The sequence below is a fragment of the Branchiostoma lanceolatum genome, chromosome 13 (genome assembly GCF_035083965.1).
Source record: "Branchiostoma lanceolatum isolate klBraLanc5 chromosome 13, klBraLanc5.hap2, whole genome shotgun sequence".
Lineage (NCBI taxonomy): Eukaryota > Metazoa > Chordata > Leptocardii > Amphioxiformes > Branchiostomatidae > Branchiostoma > Branchiostoma lanceolatum.
This window is the reverse complement of record NC_089734.1, coordinates 9,852,776-9,880,719: the sequence shown is the minus strand read 5'-3', so window position 1 is coordinate 9,880,719 and position 27,944 is coordinate 9,852,776. Positions and strand designations below refer to the sequence as shown.

The following is a 27,944-nucleotide window of genomic DNA, read 5'->3' as shown; positions in this document are numbered from 1 at the left end:
TAATGTTTCCTATCCATCTATCTTATTCTCAAGAATTTATAACTTGTAATATTCCATAACTTATCAATATGTTTAGAAGTGCAAAACGTTCTTGATCATATCTACTACTCAAAAGTGATTTTACCTTTGACAAATCCTGTTGTTATCTCTGGTGTTATTACTGATGAAGATACTGTAGTTGATATTGTTGCTGGTATGACGGTTGTCTGAATCGGTGTGGCTGTCTGTGACTTTGTAGTTGTTTTGTCTTGTTTGGTTGTCGTTGCCTCTGTTGTTTGCCAAGGTAATGTTCTTCTTTCAGACGTACTTGACAAGATTGTTGATTTTCCCGTTGTTGATGTTGTTTCTGTTTTTGGCATTGATGTAGTTGTTTCTACTGTACTCAAGAAAATGGTTGATGTTACTGCTTTCGTTGTCTCTGTGCTTTTAGGTTTTATCTGTGATGTTGTTGGGGTTATTGTTTTTGTTGCTGTTGTTGGTTCCAAAGTAGTCGTTAGTGTTGTTCTTGACGAGACTGTCGACCTGATCGGTTTTGCTGTCTGTGTGCTTGTTAATTTGCTCTGTGAAGTTGCTTGGGTTATTTCAGCTGTCGCTGTTGTTGGTGCCGATGTAGTCGTTTGTGTTGTACTTGACAAGACCGTCGTCTTTATTGGTTTTGTTGTCTGTGTGCTTGTAAGTTTTGTTTGTTTTGTCGTTAGGGTTAGTTCTTCTGTCGTTGTTGTTGACACCAATGGAGTATTTAGTTCTGTACTTGCCAATTTAGTCGACTTAATTGATTTTGTTGTCTGTGTACTTGTAAATTGTCTTTGTGAAGTTGTCGGTAGGGTAAGTTCAGCTGTTGTTGTTGTTGCTTCTGTACTTGTAACTAATAACGAGGAAAAGCATGTGTGAAACTAGATATATGCATGCTGTTTGTTATATGTGATTAGAAGTAACATTGATTAAAAGATGTGCACAAGGCTAATTGCCTATATCAATATGCTTATCTACAATTAGAAATTAGATAATTTGATTTAAAATTGTGGTTTCATGTTTTAATGTTTTCTATCCATCTATCTTATTCTCAAGAATTTATAACTTGTAATATTCCATAACTTATCAATATGTTTAGAAGTGCAAAACGTTCTTGATCATATCTACTACTCAAAAGTGATTTTACCTTTGACAAATCCTGTTGTTGTCTCTGGTGTTATTACTGATGAAGATACTGTAGTTGATATTGTTGCTGGTATGACGGTTGTCTGAATCGGTGTTGCTGTCTGTGACTTTGTAGATGTTTTGCCTTGTTTGGTTGTCGTTGCCTCTGTTGTTTGCGATGGTAGTGTTCTTCTTTCTGACGTACTCGACAAGATTGTTGATTTTCCCGTAGTTGATGTTGTTGTTTCTGTTTTTGGCATTGATGTAGTTGTTTCTACTGTACTCAAGAAAATGGTTGATGTTACTGCTTTTGTTGTCTCTGTGCTTTTAGGTTTTATCTGTGATGTTGTTGGTGCCAATGTAGTCGTTAGTACTGTACTTGACAAGACCGTCGTCTTTATTGGTTTTGTTGTCTGTGTGCTTGTAAGTTTTGTTTGTTTTGTCGTTGGGGTTAGTTCTTCTGTCGTTGTTGTTGACACCAATGTAGTCTTTAGCTCTGTACTTGCCAATTCAGTCGACTTAATTGATTTTGTCGTCTGTGTGCTTGTAAGTTGTCTTTGTGAAGTTGTCGGTAGGGACAGTTCAGCTGTTGTTGTTGCTTCTGTACTTGTAACTGATAATGAAGAAAGAATGTATGAAACTAGATATATGAATGTTGGTTGTTATATGTGATAAAAAGTAACAGTGGTTTAAAAATGTGCACGAGGCTAATTACCTATATCAATATGCTTATCTACAATTAGAAATGAAATAACTTGATTTAACACTTGTGGTTTAATGTTTGAATATTTCTTATCCAGCTATCTTATTCGCCAGAATTTATAACTTGTAATATTCCATAACTTATCAATATGTTTGGAAGTGAAAAGTTACTTGTTCATCTACTAAAACGTTATCAAACTTTACCTTTGACAAATGCTGTTGTTGTCTCTGGTGTTATTGCTGATGTAGATTCAGTTGTTGATATTGTTGCTGGTATGACGGTTGTTCGAATCGGTGTTGCTGTCTGTGACTTTGTAGATGTTTTGCCTTGTTTGGTTGTCGTTGCCTCTGTTGTTTGCGATGGTAGTGTTCTTCTTTCTGACGTACTCGACAGGGTTGTTGATTTTCCCGTTGTTGATGTTGTTGTTTCTGTTTTTGGCATTGATGTTGTTGTTTCTACTGTACTCAAGAAAATGGTTGATGTTACTGCTTTCGTTGTCTCTGTGCTTTTAGGTTTTATCTGTGATGTTGTTGGGGTTATTGTTTTTGTTGCCGTTGTTGGTTCCAATGTAGTTGTTAGTATTGCAATTGACGAGACCGTCGACCTTAACGGGTTTGCTGTCTTTGTGTTTGTAGATTTGCTCGGTGAAGTTGCTTGGGTTATTTCAGCTGTTTCTGTTGTTGGTGCCAATGTAGTCGTTAGTGCTGTACTTGACAAGACCGTCGTCTTTATTGGTTTTGTTGTCTGTGTGCTTGTAAGTTTTGTTTGTTTTGTCGTCGGGGTTAGTTCAGCTGTTGTTTTGGGTGTGTTTGATACCAATGTCGTCTTTAGTACTGTACTTGACAATTCTGTAGACTTGATTGGTTTTGTTGTCTGTGTGCTTGTAAGTTTGTTCTGTGAAGTTGTCGTTAGGGACCGTGCAGCTGTTGTTGTTGCTCCTGTACTTGTAACTGATAACGAAGAAAAGCATGTGTGAAACTAGATGTGTGAACATTGTTAGCTAGCTATATCCGAGTAAAGGCAAGCAATTATTCAATAACAAGGAGAGATGCATCATTTACATAGGAAGGATAAAAGTTTTTTGCCCGTCTCTTGTGTTGATTTAGTAAATTTAGTCGACAACAAAGTCAGGATAGAGAGCAGGAGAAGACGGGGAGAAGAGTGCATTGAGTCTATATGACTCTAGCTACCAATCGGTATTTCTGCAGTTAGCAGTTAGATTATTTTGACATTTGCCTTTAACGGTCTGAAATTTTTATCGTATCATATCATCTTGGATAATTCATTTTCATTGCTCCCTAACCAACCAACCAACCAACCAACCAACCAACCAACCAACCAACCAACCAACCAACCAACCAATAAGTAATGATTATGATGAAAGCTCATCTGTGTTGGTAGTAATCATAATACAATGCTAAACTTTCTTCCAACCTTAGTGTTGGAAGAAAGTTTAGCATTGTATTATAATAAGTAATGAAGTGTTTAAGTATCTTAATTGTTCACATACTGCTCAAAGGTGACTTTACCTGAGATAGATTCTGTTGTTGTCTCGGGTGGTATTGCTGACGCAGATTTAGTAGTCGTCATTGTTGCAAGTGTAGTCTTTTTCCTTTCCATTGTGCTTGACAAGACGGTGGTTTGAATCGGTGTTGCCTCCTCTGTTGGTGTTGATTTTGTAGTTTTTGGTCTGGATGTAGTTGTATCTGCTGTACCCAAGGAAATGGTTGATGTTATTGGTTTTGTTTTCTCTGTACGTCTTTGTAATGTTGTTTGGGTTATTTCTGTTGTTTTTGTTGTTGTTGGTGCCAACGAACTTGTTAGTTCTGACAAGACTGTCGAGGTTATCGGATGTGTTATGTCAGTGCTTGTCACTGTGTTCTGTGATCTTTTCGTCGGGGTCGTTTCAGCTGTCTTTGTAACAGTTGTTGGTGCGAATGCTGTTGTCTCTATAGTACTTGACACGAGCATCGTCTTAGTTGGGGTTGTCGTCTGTGTGTTTGTAGTCTTTTTCTGTGCTGTACTTGAGGTTAATCGTGCTGTTTTTGTCGCTGTTGGTGGTGCCAATGTAGTCATTAGTACCGTACTTGACATGTCCGTCGGCGTTATGAGTTTTGTCAGTGTCTGTGTACTTGTAAGATTTCTCTGTGAAATTGTCGGGGTTAGCTCAACTGTTTTTGTGGCTGTCGTTGGTGCAAATGTAGTCGTCAGCACTGCACTTGACAAGGCTGTGGACTTTATAGCTTTTGTCAGTGTCTGAGTACTTGTATGTTTACTCTGTAAAGTCGTTGGTAGTGTCAGTGCAGCTGTTGTCGGTGCTGCTGTACGGCAAACAACATGTGTTAATGTAGTTTCCTACGTGCTACGTTTTAACCTTAGCAATAAGATGACGAGAGAGATATTTAGAAATTTGTGTCATTTTAATATGTTTGGTTAGAATGGTCGATTTTGTCAGTCCTTGCATTGGTTCTGAGATAGTTACTTTTATGACGGAGGAAACGATATCAGAAAGAGACAAGAAATTATAAGACTTACCTCCTGTGGCGGTTTCTTCTGTTTGAGCTGATATTGAGGTTGAGGGCAATTTAGTTGTTGTTCTTGTTGTTCCTGGTGCTACTGATAACGACAGAAAAAGATGTGTTAAATCATGTATATCAATGTAGTTTTCTACGTGCTACGTGCTAAAGTTAACAATAAGACGACGAGAAAGATTTAGACAGTTGTGTCATTTGTATACGTTTGGTTATGATGGTCAATTTTGTCCTTGGTTCTGAGATTGTTGCTTTTATGACGGTGGAAACGATATTAGAAACAGAATGGAGGAAGGGAGAGATAGAGTGTGTGAAAAGCATTAAGGTGAAAATGTATCATTACCTGAGGATGTTCTTTTTGTTATTGTTGATTCAACTGTTGTTGGTACTAATGTAGTTGTTAGTACTGTACTCGACAAGACTGTCGACTCGATCGGTTTTGTTGTCTGTGTGCTTGTAGATGTTTTCTGTGATCTTGTTGGTGTCTTTTGTGGCGTTGTTGCTGCTGCTGTAGTTCTATCTACTGTACTTGACAAGGTTGATGGTTTTATTGTTGTTTCCTGTGATCTTGTGGTTTTCTCTAGCGTTGTTGTACTTTCCGTTGTACTTGACAAGATGGTTGATTGTATATGTTTTGTGGTCTGTGATCTTGGCGTGGTTAGTTCAACTGTCTGTGCAGCTGTCGTTGGTGTCGATGTAGGTTTTACTACAAATGATAAGAGTGCAGCTCTGTATGAATGCATCCATGTATGTTACTATTTATGTTTGTAATGTATGTATTTATATTTGTACATGTTGTTTAGCCCCTTGTTAAAAGCAATCGGATTATGAAAGAAAAGTAAAAGATTGTCAAAGATGTCTGGATTTTTCCAACTTTATCTTATTCTGAAGTTAACCTGTTTTTCGTTGTTGTCAACAATATCATTAATTCTTCTAGCATAACCACATACATGATCCTTGCCAATGTTTTAGCATCAATGATTTGGCATTGACGCTGTGACCTTCATCTGCGGTTATGTTAGAAGAAGTCTGTTGGTCAGTGACCTACCAACCTGATGAAGCTATTTATGAACGGTTAAGACAAGGTGTCTGAGATGATTTACCTCCTGTGGTGGTTCCTTCTGTTTGAGCTGATGCTGTGCTTGAGGGCAATCTAGTGGTAGTTCTTGTTGTTCCTGGTGCTGCAGATGTAGTTGTTTCTACTGTATTGATTGTGCTTGTTTCTTCTGTTGCTGTTGGCATGAATATATCAGTTGGGGCGATTTCGGTTGATTGCGTTGGTAGTGTTGTATCAGCTGAAGCAGATGTCGGCTCCGCTCCAGATACAGTTGTAACAGATATACTTGATTTAAACGGGGTAGTCTTAGTTGGCGGCATGAATCTAGTTGTCTCTGTTGAACTCTGTGAGACGGCAGGCCGTGTCGTTTGTGATGTCGTTGTTAGTGTAGAGGGCATTTCAGCCGTTGTTTTCCCTGATGTGGCTGACGCAACTGTTGTGACCGTCCCAGTGAACCTACCAGACGTCACTGAACTGGCTTGTATGGTTGTTGCTGGGGGCTTGGTTGATTTTTTTTCTGGAGTTGTTGAAACAGCTGTCGACTTTGCTGTAGTAGATTCAATTTCAGGTTCTGGTGTTGTTGGAGCTTCAGTTGTTTCCATAACATCAGTAGTTGCAATAGGACCTTCTGTTGGTTCAACTGTGGTCGGCGCAGCATACGTTACCTAAAAAGAAAACGGGTACTTGGTCAAGTATTAAGTATTGGGCATGAAATATACACCACAAGAGGTCAAGCAGTTTTACTCAAAGTAACGTTCTTGTTCTTACTTCGTTACCCTCTCTGTGTTACTATCTCTGTGTTACAAAAGATTGTCAAACATTCCCAATTTTTACTTGGACTTGGCTAAAATGATGATGACATTTGACTTAACTATACTAAGATCATTGTCTTGATAGTTAAACAGTTTTTTTCAACAATTTGATTACATGCACCTCCTCCTCTGTAGTTGTTGCCAGTGTGGAACGGGTCGTAGTTGGAGGCTTTCTTGTAGTAGCCTTGGTTGTTGTCGTTGTTGCTGGGATGGTAGTCTTACTCCTTGTTGATGAAGGCGTTGTTACCTCCTAAAATGTATCAACAGAATGTGAAGTTTCCAAAGTGATTGGTTACAGCAACCATCACTTTTTATTAGTCAAAATAATACGACAGCACATAAAACACCAGCCAGGAAATTAAGACATCATAAAGTACAACATAAAGTATTCCATCTCCCATAGTGTTTCTCTACAGTCACTGTCACTAGTATCAGACTATGAATGTTTTGGTTGACAGGAAACCAATATTAGACAATGACGGTAAATGGCGTGTCCTCCACTCTACGGAAACAGGTAATTGTTCTCAACGCTATTAGGTAAAAAGTGATTAAAGAGGTTTTCGTATCCCAACTACTATGCTCCACAGTCGCCATACTCACTTTGGGACTACTTGCTGCAAAATGTACAATAAGGATTTTGTAATCTAACTAGTTTACTTACCGGAGTGGTTGGTTCAATAGTAGATTCCGCTAATGTTGTTTCTTTTGTTGTATGCTCTGTTGTAGGTTCTTGGGATGTTTTCTCTGTTGTCAACAGTGTTGTTTGCTGTGGGGAAGTAAAAACAGAAGGTTTTCTAAATTTGAAAAATATGACTGTTTTGACTGACTTGCGTGGAATGGGAAGTAGTGCTAGTAGTTGGGAACTTCTGGTGTCTCATTGTTGATATCCAGACTCCATCAGGGGGGTGGGGCTCGAGGTATTGTCTTTCTGGTAGTATTTGAAGTTGTTGTCTTTGCAGTTGATGCAATAGTGATTGGACTTCGAGTTGTTTTAATTTCTTTTCTGTTGAATATGTTGATTTTATTGTAGAGTGTTTAGATGTTTGAATGATTGTGGGTAACGTTGTTGTGTTACTGATTGTGTGCTGTGTGATAGGTTTTTGTTGTTGTTTTACAAAAAGTGTTATTATTATGGTTGTAAGTATTGTTGGCCGTATAGAGGATGCCATTGTAGTTTCCTACATGAAAGATTACCAGATTGTAAGATATGCATTATTGTCAGATGTGCTAACGTACAGGAAATATAACATAAGAGATAAGCTGAGAAATGTCTGGTATGAGAGGATTTTTGTGGCATACTGAATAAAATCATCATCATCATATTGGGTATGTTATTGATTTCATATCAAGACATACCAACGTGGTTTGGGGTGTTATTTTTCTGGTAGTGCGTGAAGTTGTATTTTTTCCAGTAGATACCTCGGTAGTTGGAGTTTCAATTGTGGTTGAAGATGTGGTCTTTATAGTAGACCGTTCTGATGTTAGTACTGTTGTGGGCAAAGTGGTTGTTTTGACAGAAGTGTGTTCTGTGGTAGGTTCTGAAGTTGTAAATAGTGTCGTTTCCGTTGTTGTCTCAGCTGTCGTTACAGGCGAGGACGGTGAAATAGTTGTTTTCTACGAATATGAAGGAATATCGTGAGAGAGTGTAACATACGCACTTTCTTTTCCCGGGGCTTTACAAAGGCCGTCTATAGTCAGGTCTGCAATAATGTAACTTCATAGATTTCAATGAAGGTACATTTGTATTTACAAGAGTGATTGTGGTGTATTGTGTATCTCAAGTCGATGTTGTATATTGAAGTCATACCTGTGTGGTTTGCGTTGTGGTCTTTCTCGTTGAGCGTTCCGATGTCTTTATAGTTGTGGGTAGTGTAGTTGTTTTGACATTAGTATGTGTTGTTGTAGGTTCTGAAGTTGTTTTCTGTGTTGTAAGTACTGTTGTTTCCATCGTTGTTTTCGCCGTTGTGGCCGCTGAACTTGTTGTTTTCTATGTATGTAAAATATTTGTTACTTTGAATTCTGTAAGGCTAAAACATGATGAGTGCCTTGTGAATGTCGACTTTAGAAGCCATTTTATTGTCTGTGCTACAAAAGGGGAACTGAATATTTTGCAATGAATGTATCGAGCAGGTGTCTGTGGTGTATTTTTGGGTATTCAATGTCGATGTAAGGTGCCAACGGTACCTGTGTCGTTTGAGGTGTTGTTTTCCTGGTTGTAACTGCAGATGTTGTAGTTGCTGGATGTTTAGATGTCTGTTTGAATGTAGTATTTTGTGTAGCTGGATAGCAAATTTGTTGTATTACCTTTCGGTGAGTTCAATGTCACAGTCAGGGCTAGAGGTAAAGCAGTTTAGTTCTGAAATGGGGAATGGTTTTATGTTAATGTGAGTGTTGTGTTGTAGACTATAATATTTGTGATACCTGAGTTGTTTGAGGTGTTGTTTTCTGGGTGGTGCGCACAGTTGTTTTCTTAGGAGTTGTTACTACGGTGGTAGGAGGTAACGTGGTTCCAGGTGTGGTTGGAGATGTGGTCTTTCTCGTTGAGCGTTCCGATGTCTGTAATGTTGTGGGTAGTGTTGTTGTTTTGACAGTAGTATGAATTGTTGTAGGTTCTGAAGTTGTTTTCTGTGTTGTAAGTACTGTTGTTTCCATCGTTGTTTTCGCCGTTGTTGCCGTTGAGGACGTTAAACCAGTTGTTTTCTATGTATGTAAAAATATTTGTTACTTTGAATTCTGCAAGGCAAAGACATGGTGAGTGCCTTGTGAATGTCGACTTTAGAAGTCATATTATTGTCAGTGCTACTAAAGGGGAACTGAATATTTTGTAATGAATGTATCGAGCAGGTGTTTGTGGTGTATTTTTGGGTATTCAATGTCGATGTTAAGTATCAACGGTACCTGTGTCGTTTGAGGTGTTGTTTTACTGGTTGTAACTGCAGATGTTGTAGTTGCTGGATGTTTAGATGTCTGTTTGCTTGTTCTTAAGGTTGTATATTTGCTGGTTGTGCTCTTTGTCGTAGGTTTTGAGGATGTTTTTTGTGTTGTAGACAGTGTTGTCTGTAGTGTTGTGGTTGTTGTTGGTTGTAGGGAAGTTGAAAGCGTCGTTTCCTGCATAAGAGCAATGATGCGGTTTTTACTGATTTCTGAGTCTGCCGTGGGCTGGGTGATGCTACATGTAATGATATGTAATATTAATGGTATTGAGATCAAGCGTATTCAGTGCCAGAAGTAGGAAATTGTCTAGAGCAAGTCTAGTTGGCGTTTTAGGTGTTCTGTTGTTGGTCTGGAGACTTAAGCATACCTGTGTGGTTTGTGATGCAGTTTTTGTAGTTGCGTGTAAAGCGGTTGTCTTTGCAGTCGTCAATTCTGTGGCTGTACTTGGAGTTGTTTCAGTTGTAGTCGGATATGTAGTTTGAATTGTGGAATGTATGGATGTTCGTATTGTCGTGGGAATGGTGGTTGTTTTGCCGGCAGTGCGTTCTGTTGTAGTCTCTAAAGATGTTTGCTGTGTTGTGAATGGTGTAGTTTGTGTTGTAACTGTTGTTGGTTTTACTGAAGTCGAAAACGTAGTTTCCTATATGGACAAGAATGGTATTTCATTGATTCCATTTAGGGTCTATTTTGTGTAGCTTGACAGCAAATTTGCTGTTTTACCTTTCGGATTGTTCAATGTGGCAATCAGGGCTAAAAGAAGTAAAGCAGTTTATTTCTAATATGGAAGATTTTTTATGTCAAGCTGAGTGTAGTGTTGTAGGCTATAATATTTGTGATACCTGAGTTGTTTGAGGTGTTGTTTTCTGGGTGGTGCGCACAGTTGTTTTCTTAGGAGTTGTTACTACGGTGGTAGGACGTAACGTCGTTCCAGGTGTGGTTGGAGATGTGGTCTTTCTCGTTGAGCGTTCCGATGTCTGTAATGTTGTGGGTAGTGTTGTTGTTTTGACAGTAGTATGTATCGTTGTAGGTTCTGAAGTTGTTTTCTGTGTTGTAAGTACTGTTGTTTCCATCGTTGTTTTCGCCGTTGTTGCCGTTGAGGACGTTAAACCAGTTGTTTTCTATGTATGTAAAAATATTTGTTACTTTGAATTCTGCAAGGCAAAGACATGGTGAGTGCCTTGTGAATGTCGACTTTAGAAGTCATTTTATTGTCTGTGATACGAAAGGGGAACTGAATATTTTGTAATGAATGTATCGAGCTGGTGTTTGTGGTGTATTTTTGGGTATTCAATGTCGATGTTAAGTATCAACGGTACCTGTGTCGTTTGAGGTGTTGTTTTACTGGTTGTAACTGCAGATGTTGTAGTTGCTGGATGTTTAGATGTCTGTTTGCTTGTTCTTAAGGTTGTATATTTGCTGGTTGTGCTCTTTGTCGTAGGTTTTGAGGATGTTTTTTGTGTTGTAGACAGTGTTGTCTGTAGTGTTGTGGTTGTTGTTGGTTGTAGGGAAGTTGAAAGCGTCTTTTCCTGCATAAGAGCAATGATGCGGTTTTTACTGATTTCTGAGTCTGCCGTGGGCTGGGTGATGCTACATGTAATGATATGTAATATTAATGGTATTGAGATCAAGCGTATTCAGTGCCAGAAGTAGGAAATTGTCTAGAGCAAGTCTAGTTGGCGTTTTAGGTGTTCTGTTGTTGGTCTGGAGACTTAAGCATACCTGTGTGGTTTGTGATGCAGTTTTTGTAGTTGCGTGTAAAGCGGTTGTCTTTGCAGTCGTCAATTCTGTGGCTGTACTTGGAGTTGTTTCAGTTGTAGTCGGATATGTAGTTTGAATTGTGGAATGTATGGATGTTCGTATTGTCGTGGGAATGGTGGTTGTTTTGCCGGCAGTGCGTTCTGTTGTAGTCTCTAAAGATGTTTGCTGTGTTGTGAATGGTGTAGTTTGTGTTGTAACTGTTGTTGGTTTTACTGAAGTCGAAAACGTAGTTTCCTATATGGACAAGAATGGTATTTCATTGATTCCATTTAGGGTCTATTTTGTGTAGCTTGACAGCAAATTTGCTGTTTTACCTTTCGGATTGTTCAATGTGGCAATCAGGGCTAAAAGAAGTAAAGCAGTTTATTTCTAATATGGAAGATTTTTTATGTCAAGGTGAGTGTAGTGTTGTAGGCTATAATATTTGTGATACCTGAGTTGTTTGAGGTGTTGTTTTCTGGGTGGTGCGCACAGTTGTTTTCTTAGGAGTTGTTACTACGGTGGTAGGACGTAACGTCGTTCCAGGTGTGGTTGGAGATGTGGTCTTTCTCGTTGAGCGTTCCGATGTCTGTAATGTTGTGGGTAGTGTTGTTGTTTTGACAGTAGTATGAATTGTTGTAGGTTCTGAAGTTGTTTTCTGTGTTGTAAGTACTGTTGTTTCCATCGTTGTTTTCGCCGTTGTTGCCGTTGAGGACGTTAAACCAGTTGTTTTCTATGTATGTAAAAATATTTGTTACTTTGAATTCTGCAAGGCAAAGACATGGTGAGTGCCTTGTGAATGTCGACTTTAGAAGTCATTTTATTGTCTGTGATACGAAAGGGGAACTGAATATTTTGTAATGAATGTATCGAGCTGGTGTTTGTGGTGTATTTTTGGGTATTCAATGTCGATGTTAAGTATCAACGGTACCTGTGTCGTTTGAGGTGTTGTTTTACTGGTTGTAACTGCAGATGTTCTAGTTGCTGGATGTTTAGATGTCTGTTTGCTTGTAGTTAAGTTTGTATATTTGCTGGTTGTGCTCTTTGTCGTAGGTTTTGAGGATGTTTTCTGTGTTGTAAACAGTGTTGTCTGTAGTGTTGTGGTTGTTGTTGGTTGTAGGGAAGTTGAAAGCATCGTTTCCTGCATAAGAGCAATGATGTGGTTTTTACTGATTTCTGAGTCTACCGTGGGCTGGGTGATGCTACATGTAATGATATGTAATATTGATGGTATTGAGGTAAAGCGTATTCAGTGCTAGAAGTAGGAAATTGTCTAGAACAAGTCTAGTTGGCGTTTTAGGTGTTCTGTTGTTGGTCTGAAGACTTAAGCATACCTGTGTGGTTTGTGATGCAGTTTTTGTAGTTGCGTGTAAAGCGGTTGTCTTTGCAGTCGAAAATTCCGTGGCTGTACTTGGAGTTGTTTCAGTTGTAGTTGGATATGTAGTTTGAATTGTGGAATGTTTGGATGTTCGTATTGTCGTGGGAATGGTGGTTGTTTTGCCGGCAGTGCGTTCTGTTGTAGTCTCTAAAGATGTTTGCTGTGTTGTGAATGGTGTAGTTTGTGTTGTAAATGTTGTTGGTTTTACTGAAGTCGAAAACGTAGTTTCCTACATGGACAAGAATGGTATTTCATTGATTCCATTTAGGGTCTATTTTGTGTAGCTTGACAGCAAATTTGCTGTTTTACCTTTTGGAGAGTTCAATGTCGCAGTCAGGGCTAAAAGAAGTAAAGCAGTTTATTTCTAATATGGAAAATATTTTTATGTCAAGGTGAGTGTTGTGTTGTAGACTATAATTTTGTGATACCTGAGTTGTTTGAGGCGTTGTTTTTTGAGTGGTGCCCACAGTTGTTTTCTTGGGAGTTGTTACTACGGTGGTAGGACGTAACGTCGTTCCAGGTGTGGTTGGAGATGTGGTCTTTCTCGTTGAGCGTTCCGATGTCTTAATAGTTGTGGGCAGTGTTGTTGTTTTGACAGTAGTATGTTCTGTTGTAGGTTCTGATGTTGTTTTCTGTGTTGTAAGTACTGTTGTTTCCATCGTTGTTTTCGCCGTTGTTGCCATTGAGGACGTTAAACCAGTTGTTTTCTATGTATGTAAAAATATTTGTTACTTTGAATTCTGCAAGGCAAAGACATGGTAAGTGCCTTGTGAATGTCGCATGTAGAAGTCATTTTATTGTCTGTGCTTAAAAAGGGGAACTGAATATTTTGCAATGAATATATCGAGCAGGTGTTTGTGGTGTATTTTTGAGTATTCAATGTCGATGTTAAGTGTCAATGGTACCTGAGTTGTTTGAGGTGTTGTTTTCTGGGTGGTGCGCACAGTAGTTTTCTTAGGAGCTGTTACTTCGGAGGTAGGACGTAACGTCGTTCCAGGTGTGGTTTGAGATGTCGTCTTTCTCGTTGAGCGTTCCGATGTCTGCAATGTTGTAGGAAGTGTTGTTGTTTTGGCAGTAGTATGAATTGTTGTAGGTTCTGAAGTTGTTTTCTGTGTTGTAAGTACTGTTGTTTCCATCGTTGTTTTCGCCGTTGTTGCCGTTGTACTACTTGTTTTCTATGTATGCAAAATATTTGTTACTTTGAATTCTGCAAGGCAAAGACATGGTGAGTGCCTTGTGAATGTCGTCTTTAGAAGTCATTTTATTGTCTGTGCTACAAAAGGGGAACTGAATATTTTACAATGAATGTATCGAGCAGGTGTTTGTGGTGTATTTTTGAGTATTCAATGTCGATGTTAAGTGTCAATGGTACCTGAGTTGTTTGAGGTGTTGTTTTCTGGGTGGTGCGCACAGTTGTTTTCTTAGGAGTCGTTACTACGGTGGTAGGACGTAACGTCGTTCCAGGTGTGGTTGGAGATGTGGTCTTTCTCGTTGAGCGTTCCGATGTCTTAATAGTTGTGGGAAGTGTTGTTGTTTTGACAGTAGTATGTTCTGTTGTAGGTTCTGATGTTGTTTTCTGTGTTGTAAGTACTGTTGTTTCCATCGTTGTTTTCGCCGTTGTTGCCGATGAGGACGTTAAACCAGTTGTTTTCTATGTATGTAAAAATATTTGTTACTTTGAATTCTGCAAGGCAAAGACATGGTGAGTGCCTTGTGAATGTCGCCTGTAGAAGTCATTTTATTGTCTGTGCTAGAAAAGGGGAACTGAATATTTTGCAATGAATATATCGAGCAGGTGTTTGTGGTGTATTTTTGAGTATTCAATGTCGATGTTAAGTGTCAATGGTACCTGAGTTGTTTGAGGTGTTGTTTTCTGGGTGGTGCGCACAGTAGTTTTCTTAGGAGTTGTAACTACGGTGGTAGGACGTAACGTCGTTCCAGGTGTGGTTGGAGATGTGGTCTTTCTCGTTGAGTGTTCCGATGTCTTTATAGTTTTGGGTAGTGTTGTTGTTTTGACAGTAGTATGTATTGTTGTAGGTTCTGAAGTTGTTTTCTGTGTTGTAAGTACTGTTGTTTCCATCGTTGTTTTCGCCGTTGTTGCCGTTGTACTAGTTGTTTTCTATGTATGTAAAATATTTGTTACTTTGAATTCTGCAAGGCAATGGTGAGTGCCTTGTGAATGTCGTCTTTAGAAGTCATTTTATTGTCTGTGCTACAAAAGGGGAACTGAACATTTTACAATGAATATATCGAGCAGGTGTTTGTGGTGTATTTTTGAGTATTCAATGTCGATGTTAAGTGTCAATGGTACCTGAGTTGTTTGAGGTGTTGTTTTCTGGGTGGTGCGCACAGTTGTTTTCTTAGGAGTTGTTACTTCGGAGGTAGGACGTAACGTCGTTCCAGGTGTGGTTGGAGATGTGGTCTTTCTCGTTGAGCGTTCCGATGTCTGTAATGTTGTGGGAAGTGTTGTTGTTTTGGCAGTAGTATGTATTGTTGTAGGTTCTGAAGTTGTTTTCTGTGTTGTAAGAACTGTTGTTTCCATCGTTGTTTTCGCTGTTGTTGCCAGTGTTGTTGGTTGTAAAGAGGTTTTCTATATGGAAAAAGATATTGCCGCGAACGAGAAAAAAATAATTTTTAGTTATCTACATGCATGTGGAACCAAATATAGTATTCTTGGCAGCGTTAGAAAAGACTAGAAAAATTTACCTCCGTCGTCTGTATTGTAGTTTTGACGGTGGTGCGCGCAGTAGTTGGCTGTTTACTCGATGTGGCTGGAATGGTAGTGCGTTGCGTCGTTTCCGCGGTAGTTGCGGCTGTGGTTGTTTGACTTGTAGACCGTTTAGATGTTTTTGCTGTTGTAGGTAACGTGGTTGTTCTGCCAGTTGTACGCTCGGTTGTAGGTTCTGGTGTTGTTTTCTGCGTTGTTAACATTGTTGTTTGTACCGTTGTCTCAGACGTAGTCGGTTTTGAAGTTAAGATTGTAGTTTTCTGTTAAAGGAAGAGACCAAGAATATTATTGCCATCTTCTAAAGAATGTGTTTTAACGGTGTGGTGTGCCGTGTTGCTTGCCCGATGATGAATTTATGTATTGTCTTTTTAATGTGTGTAATGTTTTTTTGTACAGCCTGCCATGCCCCACCCACGAACTTCAGTGCTAACCTAGTTCGTCTTTAGTGTTATTTTATGTAAGGGGAAACAGATATAGCTGGAACTGTCTTGAGAGATGTGGCTGGATGTTTTTTTTTTATATGTAAGCAGTTAATAATTTGCAATGTTCACATGTCTAACTTCCTTTTGCTACATACAATATTTTACCTCCGTCGTTTGTGTCGTAGTTTTGGGGGTGGTGTGAATTGTTGTTGGCTCTTTTGTCGGTGTAACCGTAAACATCGTTGTTGTTCTGTCTGTTGTACGCTCTGTTGTAGGTTCTGTTGTTGTTTTCTGCGTTGTTGACATTGTTGTTTGTGCTGTTGTCGGTAACGTAGTTATCCTGCCAGTAGTGCGCTTAGTTGTATGTAAAGTTGTCCCCTCTGTAGTTTTGGCGGTTGTGTGGGTTGTAGTTGACTCAGTAGTACGCTCAGTTGTAGGTTCTGGCGTTGTTTTCTGCGTTGTTAACATTGTTGTTTGTACGGTTGTCTCAGTTGTAGTCGGTTTCGAAGTTAAAATAGTAGTTTCCTGTTAAAAGAAGAGATCAAAGGTTTTATTAATTCCTCTTAAAAAGCTATTGTACCCGTGTGCTTTGTGTTTTTATTTTCTTTTGATGGATTATAGGGCAGGCTAGTTTGAGGTATGCTATCGAACATTGATTCATTATCTACCTGTGTACTACCAAGGGTTGTTGGTGCTGTGGTTTGTTGAGTTGTAATCCTCGTAGTTTTAGCGGATATGTGAGTTGTTTGTGGCTCGTTTGTAGGTGTAATTGTAAACATGGTCGTGTGTGGCGTCGTTTCCTCTGTAGTTGCAGCTGTGGTTGTTTGACTTGTAGAATGTTTAGATGTTTTTACTGTTGTGGGTAACGTGGTTGTTGTTGCAGTTATTTGCTCTGTTGTCGGTAATGTGGCTATCATGTCAGTAGTGCGCCTAGTCGTAGATTCTGGTGTTGTTTTCTGCGTTGTTAACATTGATGTGTGTACGGTTGTCTCAACTGTAGTCGGTTTTAAAGTTGAAATGGTAGTTTCCTGTTAAAAAAAGAAAGAGACCAAAGGTTTTATTGCTGCCTCCTATAGAAGTTATTATACCCGTGTCGTTATGGGTGTGCTTTATAGACATTGATTAGAGAGAAGCCATTTTTGACGTAAGCTATCACATTTTGATTCATTATGTACCTGTGTGGTTCTAAATGTTGTTGGTGCTGTGGTTTGTACAGTTGTCTTCTCTGAAGTTTTGTCGGTTGTGTGGGTTGTTGTTGACTCTTTTGTCGGTGTAATTGTAAACATGGTCGTTTGCGGCGTCGTTTTAGCAGTTGTTGCAATTGTCGTTTTTACTGTTGTGGGTAACGTGGTTGTTGTGCCAGTAGTACGATGTGTTGTGGGTTCTGGTGTTGTTTTCTGCGTTGTTAACATTGTTGTTTGCGCAGTTGTAGGTAACGTAGATATCCTGCCAGTAGTGCGCTCAGTTGTAAATTGTGGTGTTGTTTTTTGCGTTGTTAGTGTTGTTGTTTGTACGGTTGTCTCAGCTGTTGTCGGTTTTGAAGTTACAATAGTAGTTTTCTGTTAAAAGAAGAGATAAAAGGTTTTATTGCTTCCTCTCTCACCTTATCATTTCAGTACTTATCTAGGTAGGTTTTAGTATCATTGTCCGTAAGGTTAAACAGTTATAGCTGGAGTTGTCATAGGAGACACTGGTGGACTCAACATTTCTTTGTCATGTAAGAAATTAGTTACTGGCATGTATGCATGTATTTGTCTTTCTGTAACATGCATTGGTCTTTTTCTGCTGCACTAAATAATTTACCTTCGTCGTTTGTGTCGTAGTTTTTGCAGTTGTTTGAGTTGTTGTTTGCTCTTTCGTTGGTGTAACTGTAAATATGGTTGTTTGTGGCGTCGTTCCAGCCGTCGTTGCAATCGTGGTTTTTACTGTTGTGGGTAACGTGGTTGTTGCACCAGTAGTATGCTCAGTTGTAGGTTCTGGCGTTGTTTTCTGCGTTGTTAACATTGTTGTTTGTACGGTTGTCTCAGTTGTAGTCGGTTTCGAAGTTAAAATAGTAGTTTCCTGTTAAAAGAAGAGATCAAAGGTTTTATTGATTCCTCTTAAAAAGCTATTGTACCCGTGTGCTTTGTGTTTTTGTTTTCTTTTGATGGATAATAGGGCAGGCTAGTTTGAGGTATGCTATCGAACATTGATTCATTATCTACCTGTGTACTACCAAGGGTTGTTGGTGCTGTGGTTTGTTGAGTTGTAATCCTCGTAGTTTTAGCGGATATGTGAGTTGTTTGTGGCTCTTTTGTAGGTGTAATCGTAAACATGGTCGTGTGTGGCGTCGTTTCCTCTGTAGTTGCAGCTGTGGTTGTTTGACTTGTAGAATGTTTAGATGTTTTTACTGTTGTGGGTAACGTGGTTGTTGTTGCAGTTGTTTGCTCTGTTGTCGGTAATGTGGCTATCATGTCAGTAGTGCGCTTAGTCGTAGATTCTGGTGTTGTTTTCTGCGTTGTTAACATTGATGTGTGTACGGTTGTCTCAACTGTAGTCGGTTTTAAAGTTGAAATGGTAGTTTCCTGTTAAAAAAAGAAAGAGACCAAAGGTTTTATTGCTGCCTCCAATAGAAGCTATTATACCCGTGTCGTTATGGGTGTGCTTTATAGACATTGATTAGAGAGAAGCCATTTTTGACGTAAGCTATCAAATTTTGATTCATTATGTACCTGTGTGGTTCTAAATGTTGTTGATGCTGTGGTTTGTACAGTTGTATTTTCTGAAGTTTTGTCGGTTGTGTGGGTTGTTGTTGACTCTTTTGTCGGTGTAATTGTAAACATGGTCGTTTGCGGCGTCGTTTTAGCAGTTGTTGCAATTGTCGTTTTTACTGTTGTGGGTAACGTGGTTGTTGTGCCAGTAGTACGCTGTGTTGTGGGTTCTGGTGTTGTTTTCTGTGTTGTTAACATTGTTGTTTGCGCAGTTGTAGGTAACGTAGATATACTGCCAGTAGTGCGCTCAGTTGTAAATTGTGGTGTTGTTTTTTGCGTTGTTAGTGTTGTTGTTTGTACGGTTGTCTCAGCTGTTGTCGGTTTTGAAGTTACAATTGTAGTTTTCTGTTAAAAGAAGAGATAAAAGGTTTTATTGCTTCCTCTCTCACCCCCACCTTATCATTTCAGTGCTTATCTAGGTAGGTTTTAGTGTCATTGTCTGTAAGGTTAAACAGTTATAGCTGGAGTTGTCATAGGAGACACTGGTGAACTCAACATTTCTTTGTCATGTAAGAAATTAGTTATTGGCATGTATGCATGTATTTGTCTTTCTGTAACATGCATTGGTCTTTTTCTGCTGCACTAAATAATTTACCTTCGTCGTTTGTGTCGTAGTTTTTGCAGTTGTTTGAGTTGTTGTTTGCTCTTTCGTTGGTGTAACTGTAAATATGGTTGTTTGTGGCGTCGTTCTAGCCGTCGTTGCAATCGTGGTTTTTACTGTTGTGGGTAACGTGGTTGTTGCGCCAGTAGTATGCTCTGTTGTAGGTTCTGATGTTGTTTTCTGTGTTGTTACCATCGTTGTTTCTGCCGTTGTCTCAGACGTAGTCGGTTTTGAAGTAAAAATGGTAGTTTCCTGTTGAGATAAGAGACCGAAAGATTTATTGTCTTCGTCTAAATAATCTGATAGATCGGTATAATTTGCGATGCTGGTTTTCTGTTGATAAAATCTAGTACTGCCTGTTTGAAGTATGAAATCAATCTTTCGCCCACTATCTACCTGTGTGCTACTAAAGGTTATTGGTGCTGTGGATTGTATAGCTGTCTACCTGTGTAGTTTTAGTGGTCGTGTGAGTTGTTGTTGACTCTTTTGTCGGTGTTATTGTAAACATGGTCGTATGTAGCGTCGTTTTATCGGTAGTTGCAGCTGTGGTTGTTTGAGTTGTCGAACGTTTAGATGTTTTTACTGTTGTGGGTAACGTGGTTGTTGTGCCAGTAGTATGCTCTGTTGTAGGTTCTGTTGTTGTTTTCTGTGTTGTTAACATTCTTGTTAGTTCGGTTGTTTCAGGTGTAGTCGGTTTTGAAGATAAAATCGTAGTTTCCTGTCAAAAGAAGAGACCAAAGGGTTTATTGCGGCCACCCAATGAAGTTATTGTACCTGTGTTGTCTATGGTGTTGCGTTGTAATGATGGATAAGAGGGAAGTGTATTTTGACGTTTGCTATCAAACACTGATTCATTATCTACCTGTGTACTACCAAGTGTTGTCGGTGCTGTGGTTTGTCTAGTTGTCATCTTTTGCGTTTTTGCAGTTGTGTGAGTTGCTGTTGACTCTTTTGTCGGTGTTATTGTAAATATGGTCGTGTATGGCATCGTTTTCTTGGTACTTCCAGCTGTGGTTGTTTGACTTGTAGAACGTTTAGATGTTTTTGCTGTTGTGGGTAACGTGGTTGTTGTACCGGTAGTATGCTCTGTTGTAGGTTCTGTTGTTGTTTTGTGTGTTGTCAAGATTGTTTGTGTTGTGGCAGGTAACGTGGTTATCCTGCCAGTAATGTACTCAGTTGTAGATTCTGGTGATGTTTTCTGCGTTGTTAATATTGTTGTTTGTTTTGTTCTCTCAGCTGTAGTCGGTTTTGAAGTTGAAATGGTAGTTTCCTGTCAAAAGAAGAGATCAAATTCTTTTTTTTGCTGCCTACTAAAGAATCCATATTGCCCATATCGTGTGTGAGTGTGCTTTCTAGTGATGGATAAGAGAGAAGTCTATTTTGACGCAAGCTATCAAAGATCGATTCATTATCTACCTGTGTGGTTCTAAATGTTGTAGGTGCTGTGGTTTGTACAGTTGTCCGCTGTGTTGTTCTGGCTGTTGTTTGGGATGTTGTTGACTCTTTTGTCGGTGTAATTGTAAAGATGGTTGTTTGTGGCGTGGTTTGAGCAGTTGTTGCAATTGTCGTTTTTACTGTTGTAGGTAACGTGGTTGCTGTGCGAGTAGTACGTTCTGTTGTAGGTTCCGGTGTTGTTTTCTGCGTTGTTAACATTGTTGTTTGTGCTGTTGTAGGTAACGTGGTTATCCTGCCAGTAGTGCGCTCAGTTGTAGATTCTGGTGTTGTTTTCTGTGTTGTTGACATTGTTGTGTGTACAGTAGTCTCAGTTGTAGTTGGTTTTGAAGTTAGGATGGTAGTTTCCTGATAAAAGAACAGACCAAAGGTTTAATTGCTGCCTTGAAAGAAGCTATCGTACCGATGTCGTTTCTGATGTTGCTTTCTACACATGGATAAGAGGGAAGCGTATTTAGGCGTATGCTATCGACCATAGATTTATTATCTACCTGTGTACTACTTTGTGTTGGGTTGTACTCTTTGAAGTAAGTACAGGTGAGGTTGGTAGAAATGTCCTTGGTAAGGGTAAAACGTTATAGTTGGAGTTGCTCTAGGATATTTGGGTGAACGCAACGTTTTCTTTTCATTTAAGAATTTAGCTATTTGCATTCATACATCTTCTTTCTCCAACATACATGTCCATTTGTTCCTGCTACATTCAATAATTTACCTCAGTCGTTTGTGTGGTAGTTTTGGCAGTTGTTTGGGTTGTTGTTTGCTCTTTTGTCGGTGTAACTGTAAATATGGTTGTTTGTGGCGTCGTTCCAGCCGTCGTTGCAATCGTGGTTTTTACTGTTGTGGGTGACGTGGTTGTTGCGCCAGTAGTATGCTCTGTTGTAGGTTCTGATGTTGTTTTCTGTGTTGTTACCATCGTTGTTTCTGCCGTTGTCTCAGACGTAGTCGGTTTTGAAGTAAAAATGGTAGTTTCCTGTTGAGAGAAAACACCGAAAGATTTATGGTCTCCGTCTAAGCAATCTGATAGATCAGTGTAATTTGCAATGTTGGTTTTCTGCTAATGAAATCTAGGACTGCCTGTTTTTTTAGTGTATGTTATCAATCATTTGTTCATTATCCACCTGTGTACTTCCAAGTGTTCTTTGTGCTGTGGTTTGTTGAGTTGTAATCTTTGTAGTCGGGGGAGTTGTGTGAGTTGTTGTTGACTCTTTTGTCGGTGTAATTGTAAACATGGTCGTGTGTGGTGTCGTTTCCTTGGTAGTTGCAGCTGTAGTTGTTTGACTTGAAGAGCGTTTAGATGTTTTTACTGTTGTGGGTAACGTGGTTGTAGTGCCAGTAGTTTGCTCTGTTGTAGGTTCTGTTGTTGCTTTGTGTGTTGTTAATATTGTTGTTTGTGCTGTTGTAGGTAACGTGGTTATCCTGCCAGTTGTGCGCTCAGTTGTAGATTCTGGTGTTGTTTTCTGCGTTGTTAACATTGTTGTTTGTTTGGTTGTCTCAGCTGTAGTAGGCTTTGAAGTTAAAATGCTAGTTTCCTGTTAGAAGAAGAGACCAACGGTTTTATTGCTGCCTACTAAAGAATCCATATTGCCAATATTGTTTGTTAGTGTGCTTTCTAGTGATGAAAAAGATAGAAGTCTACTTTGACGTAAACTATCAAAGATCGGTTCATTATGTACTTGTGTGGTTCTAAATGTTGTAGGTGCTGTGGTTTGTACAGTTGTCCGCTTTGTAGTTCTGGCTGTTGTTTGGGATGTTGTTGACTCTTTTGTCGGTGTAATTGTAAAGGTGGTTGTTTGTTGCGTGCTTTGAGCAGTTGTTGCAATTGTCGTTTTTACTGTTGTGGGTAACGTGGTTGTTGTGGCAGTAGTACGCTCTGTTGTAGGTTCCGGTGTTGTTTTCTCCGTTGTTAACATTGTTGTCTGTGCGGTTGTCTCAGCTGTAGTCGGTTTTGAAGTTAAAATACTAGTTTCCTGTTAAAAGAAGAAAGAGATCAAAGGTTTTATTGCTGCCTACTAAAGAAGCTATTGTATCAGTGTCGTTTGTGGTGTTGCCTCCAATGGATGTAAAAGAGGGAACTCATTTTGACGTTTGCTATCCAACATTGATTCGTTATGTACCTGTGTACTGCTAAATGTTGTTGGTGCTATGGTTTGCCTGGTTGTAATCTTTGTAGTTTCTGCGGTTGTGTGAGTTGTTGTGAACTCCTTTGTCGGTGTTATTGTAAACATGGTCGTGTGTGGCGTCGTTTCCTTGAAAGTTGCAACTGTGGTTGTTTGACTTGTAGAAAGTTTAGATGTTTTTACTGTTGTGGGTAACGTGGTTGTTGTGCTAGTAGTCTGCTCTGTTGTAGGTTCTGTTGTTGCTTTGTGTGTTGTTAACATTTTTATTTGTGTTGTGGCAGGTAATGTGGTTATACTGCTTGTAGTGGGCTCAATTGTAGATTCTGGTGTTGTTTTCTGTGTTGTTAACTTTGTTGTTTGTTCGGTTGGCTCAGCTGTAGTCGGTTTTGAAGTTAAACTGCTAGTTTCCTGTCAAAAGAAGAGACCAACGGTTTTATTGTTGCCTACTAAAGAATCCATATTGCCAATATCGTTTGTGAGTGTGCTTTCTAGTGATGAAAAAGAGAGAAGTCTATTTTGACGCAAGCTATGAAATTTCGATTCATTATCTACCTGTGTGGTTCTTAATGTTGTAGGTGCTGTGGTTTGTACAGTTGTCCGCTCTGTAGTTCCGGCTGTTGTTTTGGATGTTGTTGGCTCTTTTGTCGGTGTAATTGTAAACATGGTTGTTTGTGGCGTGGTTTGAGCAGTTGTTGCAATTGTCGTTTTTACTGTTGTGGGTAACGTGGTTGTTGTGGCAGTAGTACGCTCTGTTGTAGGTTCCGGTGTTGTTTTCTCCGTTGTTAACATTGTTGTCTGTGCGGTTGTCTCAGCTGTAGTCGGTTTTGAAGTTAAAATACTAGTTTCCTGTTAAAAGAAGAAAGAGATCAAAGGTTTTATTTGCCTACGAAAGAAGCTATTGTATCAGTGTCGTTTGCGGTGTTGCTTCCAATGGATGGAAAAGAGGGAACTCATTTTGACGTTTGCTATCAAACATTGATTCGTTATGTACCTGTGTACTGCTAAATGTTGTTGGTGCTATGGTTTGCCTAGTTGTAATCTTTGTAGTTTCTGCGGTTGTGTGAGTTGTTGTGAACTCCTTTGTCGGTGTAATTGTAAACATGGTCATGTGTGGCGTCGTTTCCTTGGAAGTTGCAACTGTGGTTGTTTGACTTGTAGAAAGTTTAGATGTTTTTGCTGTTGTGGGTAACGTGGTTGTTGTGCTAGTTGTCTGCTCTGTTGTAGGTTCTGTTGTTGCTTTGTGTGTTGTTAACATTTTTATTTGTGTTGTGGCAGGTAATGTGGTTATACTGCTTGTAGTGGGCTCAGTAGTAGATTCTGGTGTTGTTTTCTGTGTTGTTAACTTTGTTGTTTGTTTGGTTGTCTCAGCTGAAGTCGCTGTTAAGGTTGAAATGGTAGTTTCCTGTTAAAAGAAGAGACCAAATGTTTTATTGCTGCCTCCCAAATAATCCATTGTACCCTTGTGGTCTTTTTTTTCGTAGCGATAGAAAAGAGGGAAGTGTATTTATACGTATGCTATCAAACATTGATTCATTATCTACCTGTGTACTACCAAGTGTTGTTGGTGCTGTGGTTTGTATAGTTGTACTCTGTGTAGTTTTGGTGGTTTTGTGAGTTGTTGTGGGCTCTTTTGTCGGTGTAATTGTAAGGATGGTCGTGTGTTGCGTTGTTTCCTTGGACGTTGCAGCCGTGGTTGTTTGACTTGTAGAACGTTTAGATGTTTTTGCTGTTGTGGGTAACGTGGTTGTTGTGCCAGTAGTATGCTCTGTTGTAGGTCCTGTTGTTGCTTTGTTTGTTGTTAATATTGCTGTTTGTGTTGTTGTATGTAACGTGGTTATCCTGCTAATAGTGCGCTCAGTTGTCGATTCTGGCGTTGTTTTCTGTGTTGTTAACATTGTTGTTTGTTCGGTTGTCTCAGCTGTAGTCGGTTTTGAAGTTAAAATGCTAGTTTCCTGTCAAAAGAAGAGACCAAAGGTTTTATTGCTGCCTACTAAAGAATCCATATTGCCAATATCGTTTGTGAGTGTGCTTTCTAGTGATGAAAAAGAGAGAAGTCTATTTTGACGTAAGCTATGAAATTCCGATTCATTATCTACCTGTTTATCTACCTGTTTGGAATACATTACCATCTAACATCAAATCATTGACAGTCCCATATCATTTTAAGAAGGCCATCTACCAGTTTGTCACCAATTATTCGTAAGTTAAGTTAGCAATCTGTATTTGTTATGATTATGTATATAACGTTATGTCCTTTTAATCTTGCACTGTATATATGTCTGTGTTTGTATACTTTTTGTGTTGAACCCTGGAAGATTAGTCGCAATTGGACTAAAGGGTATCGAAATAAACCAATAAACCAATACCTGTGTGGTTCTTAATGTTGTAGGTGCTGTGGTTTGTACAGTTGTCCGCTCTGTAGTTCTGGCTGTTGTTTGGGTTGTTGTTGGCTGTTTTGTCGGTGTAATTGTAAAGATGGTTGTTTGTGGCGTTGTTTGAGCAGTTGTTGCAATTGTCGTTTTTACTGTTGTGGGTAACGTGGTTGTTGTTGCAGTAGTGCGCTCTGTTGTAGGTTCCGGTGTTGTTTTCTGCGTTGTTAACATTGTTGTCTGTTCGGTTGTCTCAGCTGTAGTCGGTTTTGAAGTTAAGATGCTAGTTTCCTGTCAAAAAAAAAGACCAAAGGTTTTATCGCTGTCTTCCAAAGAATCCATATTGCCAATATCGTATGTGAGCGTCCTTTCTAGTAATGAAAAAGGGAGAAGTCTATTTTGACGTAAGCTATCAAATTTCGATTCAATTTCTACCTGTGTGGTTCTGAATGTTGTAGGTGATGTGGTTTGTACAGTTGTCCGCTCTGTAGTTCCGGCTGTTGTTTTGGATGTTGTTGACTCTTTTGTCGGTGTAATTGTAAACATGGTTGTTTGTGGCGTGGTTTGAGCAGTGCTTGAAATTGTCGTTTTTATTGTTGTAGGTAACGTGGTTGTTGTGCCAGTAGTACGCTCTGTTGTAGGTTCCGGTGTTGTTTTCTCCGTTGTTAACATTGTTGTCTGTGCGGTTGTCTCAGCTGTAGTCGGTTTTGAAGTTAGAATACTAGTTTCCTGTTAAAAGAAGAAAGAGATCAAAGGTTTTATTACTACCTACTAAAGAAGCTATTGTATCAGTGTCGTTTTTGGTGTTGCCGCCAATGGATGTATATGAGGGAACTCATTTTGACGTTTGCTATCCAACATTGATTCGTTATGTACCTGAGTAGTGCTAAATGTCGTTGGTGCTATGGTTTGCCTAGTTGTAATCTTTGTAGTTTCTGCGGTTGTGTGAGTTGTTGTGAACTCCTTTGTCGGTGTAATTGTAAACATGGTCGTGTGCGGCGTCGTTTCCTTGGAAGTTGCAACTGTGGTTGTTTGACTTGTAGAAAGTTTAGATGTTTTTGCTGTTGTGGGTAACGTGGTTGTTGTGCTAGTTGTCTGCTCTGTTGTAGGTTCTGTTGTTGCTTTGTGTGTTGTTAACATTTTTATTTGTGTTGTGGCAGGTAATGTGGTTATACTGCTTGTAGTGGGCTCAGTAGTAGATTCTGGTGTTGTTTTCTGTGTTGTTAACTTTGTTGTTTGTTTGGTTGTCTCAGCTGTAGTCGCTGTTAAGGTTGAAATGCTAGTTTCCTGTTAAAAGAAGAGACCAAATGTTTTATTGCTGCCTCCCAAATAATCCATTGTACCCTTGTGGTCTTTTTTTTCGTAGCGATAGAAAAGAGGGAAGTGTATTAATACGTATACTATCAAACATTGATTCATTATCTACCTGTGTACTACCAAGTGTTGTTGGTGCTGTGGTTTGTATAGTTGTACTCTGTGTAGTTTTGGTGGTTTTGTGAGTTGATGTGGGCTCTTTTGTCGGTGTAATTGTAAACATGGTCGTGTGTTGCGTTGTTTCCTTGGACGTTGCAGCCGTGGTTGTTTGACTTGTAGAACGTTTAGATGTTTTTGCTGTTGTGGGTAACGTGGTTGTTGTGCCAGTAGTATGCTCTGTTGTTGCTTTGTGTGTTGTTAATATTGCTGTTTGTGCTGTTGTAGGTAACGTGGTTATCCTGCTAATAGTGCGCTCAGTTGTCGATTCTGGCGTTGTTTTCTGTGTTGTTAACATTGTTGTTTGTTCGGTTGTCTCAGCTGTAGTCGGTTTTGAAGTTAAAATGCTAGTTTCCTGTCAAAAGAAGAGACCAAAGGTTTAATTGCTGCCTACTAAAGAATCTATATTGCCAATATCGTTTGTGAGTGTGCTTTCTAGTGATGAAAAAGAGAGAAGTCTATTTTGACGTAAGCTATGAAATGTCAATTTATTATCTATCTGTTTATCTACCTGTTTGGAATACATTTCCATCTAATATCAAATCATTGACAGTCCCATATCATTTTAAGAAGGCCATCTACCAGTTTGTCACCAATTATTCGTAAGTTAAGTAAGTAATCTGTATTTGTTATGATTATGTATATAATGTTATGTCCTTTTAATCTTGCACTGTATGTATGTCTGTGTTTGTATACTTTTTGTGTTGAACCCTGGAAGATTAGTCGCAATTCGACTAAAGGGAAATAAACCAATAAACCAATACCTGTGTGGTTCTTAATGTTGTAGGTGCTGTGGTTTGTACAGTTGTCCGCTCTGTAGTTCTGGCTGTTGTTTGGGCTGTTGTTGGCTCTTTTGTCGGTGTAATTGTAAAGATGGTTGTTTGTGGCGTGGTTTGAGCAGTTGTTGCAATTGTCGTTTTTACTGTTGTGGGTAACGTGGTTGTTGTTGCAGTAGTGCGCTCTGTTGTAGGTTCCGGTGTTGTTTTCTGCGTTGTTAACATTGTTGTCTGTTCGGTTGTCTCAGCTGTAGTCGGTTTTGAAGTTAAGATGCTAGTTTCCTGTCAAAAAAAAGAGACCAAAGGTTTTATCGCTGTCTTCCAAAGAATCCATATTGCCAATATCGTATGTAAGTGTCCTTTCTAGTAATGAAAAAGAGAGAAGTCTATTTTGACGTAAGCTATGAAATTTCGATTCATTATCTACCTGTGTGGTTCTGAATGTTGTAGGTGAGGTGGTTTGTACAGTTGTCCGCTCTGTAGTTCCGGCTGTTGTTTTGGATGTTGTTGACTCTTTTGTAGGTGTAATTGTAAACATGGTTGTTTGTGGCGTGGTTTGAGCAGTGCTTGAAATTGTCGTTTTTATTGTTGTAGGTAACGTGGTTGTTGTGCCAGTAGTACGCTCTGTTGTAGGTTCCGGTGTTGTTTTCTCCGTTGTTAACATTGTTGTCTGTGCGGTTGTCTCAGCTGTAGTCGGTTTTGAAGTTAGAATACTAGTTTCCTGTTAAAAGAAGAAAGAGATCAAAGGTTTTATTACTACCTACTAAAGAAGCTATTGTATCAGTGTCGTTTGTGGTGTTGCCTCCAATGGATGTATAAGAGGGAACTCATTTTGACGTTTGCTATCCAACATCGATTCGTTATGTACCTGTGTAGTGCTAAATGTCGTTGGTGCTATGGTTTGCCTAGTTGTTATCTTTGTAGTTTCTGCGGTTGTGTGAGTTGTTGTGAACTCCTTTGTCGGTGTAAT

At 39.3% G+C, this 27,944-nt stretch overlaps 2 protein-coding genes across 52 annotated transcripts in view; one reads left to right on the top strand and one right to left on the bottom strand.

The window, feature by feature from the left end:
- Positions 1–27,944, bottom strand: part of LOC136447472 (mucin-3B-like) — a 180,292-nt gene that overhangs the window by 25,923 nt on the left and 126,425 nt on the right. For 32 of the 50 annotated variants that reach the window (XM_066446394.1, XM_066446395.1, XM_066446396.1 and 29 more), the window contains 33 exons: positions 27,402–27,695; positions 26,963–27,256; positions 25,164–25,457; positions 24,726–25,019; positions 22,912–23,205; positions 21,916–22,209; positions 21,361–21,771; positions 20,955–21,212; positions 20,207–20,590; positions 18,785–19,042; positions 18,151–18,534; positions 17,243–17,500; positions 16,615–16,998; positions 16,108–16,467; positions 15,605–15,964; positions 14,996–15,277; positions 14,601–14,879; positions 13,662–13,940; positions 13,195–13,464; positions 12,718–12,996; positions 11,366–11,644; positions 10,014–10,292; positions 8,662–8,940; positions 8,048–8,227; positions 6,902–7,006; positions 6,362–6,490; positions 5,475–6,093; positions 4,715–5,077; positions 4,376–4,456; positions 3,370–3,549; positions 2,044–2,790; positions 1,160–1,414; positions 125–865 (listed from right to left, as the gene is read on the bottom strand). In XM_066446394.1, the coding sequence (XP_066302491.1) occupies positions 125–865; positions 1,160–1,414; positions 2,044–2,790; positions 3,370–3,549; positions 4,376–4,456; positions 4,715–5,077; positions 5,475–6,093; positions 6,362–6,490; positions 6,902–7,006; positions 8,048–8,227; positions 8,662–8,940; positions 10,014–10,292; positions 11,366–11,644; positions 12,718–12,996; positions 13,195–13,464; positions 13,662–13,940; positions 14,601–14,879; positions 14,996–15,277; positions 15,605–15,964; positions 16,108–16,467; positions 16,615–16,998; positions 17,243–17,500; positions 18,151–18,534; positions 18,785–19,042; positions 20,207–20,590; positions 20,955–21,212; positions 21,361–21,771; positions 21,916–22,209; positions 22,912–23,205; positions 24,726–25,019; positions 25,164–25,457; positions 26,963–27,256; positions 27,402–27,695 (10,447 nt within the window). The remainder of the gene's footprint in view (positions 1–124; positions 866–1,159; positions 1,415–2,043; positions 2,791–3,369; positions 3,550–4,375; positions 4,457–4,714; positions 5,078–5,474; positions 6,094–6,361; positions 6,491–6,901; positions 7,007–8,047; positions 8,228–8,661; positions 8,941–10,013; positions 10,293–11,365; positions 11,645–12,717; positions 12,997–13,194; positions 13,465–13,661; positions 13,941–14,600; positions 14,880–14,995; positions 15,278–15,604; positions 15,965–16,107; positions 16,468–16,614; positions 16,999–17,242; positions 17,501–18,150; positions 18,535–18,784; positions 19,043–20,206; positions 20,591–20,954; positions 21,213–21,360; positions 21,772–21,915; positions 22,210–22,911; positions 23,206–24,725; positions 25,020–25,163; positions 25,458–26,962; positions 27,257–27,401; positions 27,696–27,944) is intronic. The other 18 variants (XM_066446400.1, XM_066446401.1, XM_066446444.1 and 15 more) reach the window with 18 other exon arrangements.
- LOC136447475 (uncharacterized) overlaps positions 1–27,944 on the top strand; it is a 162,181-nt gene that overhangs the window by 36,349 nt on the left and 97,888 nt on the right. The gene's annotated exons all lie outside the window — the stretch shown is intronic.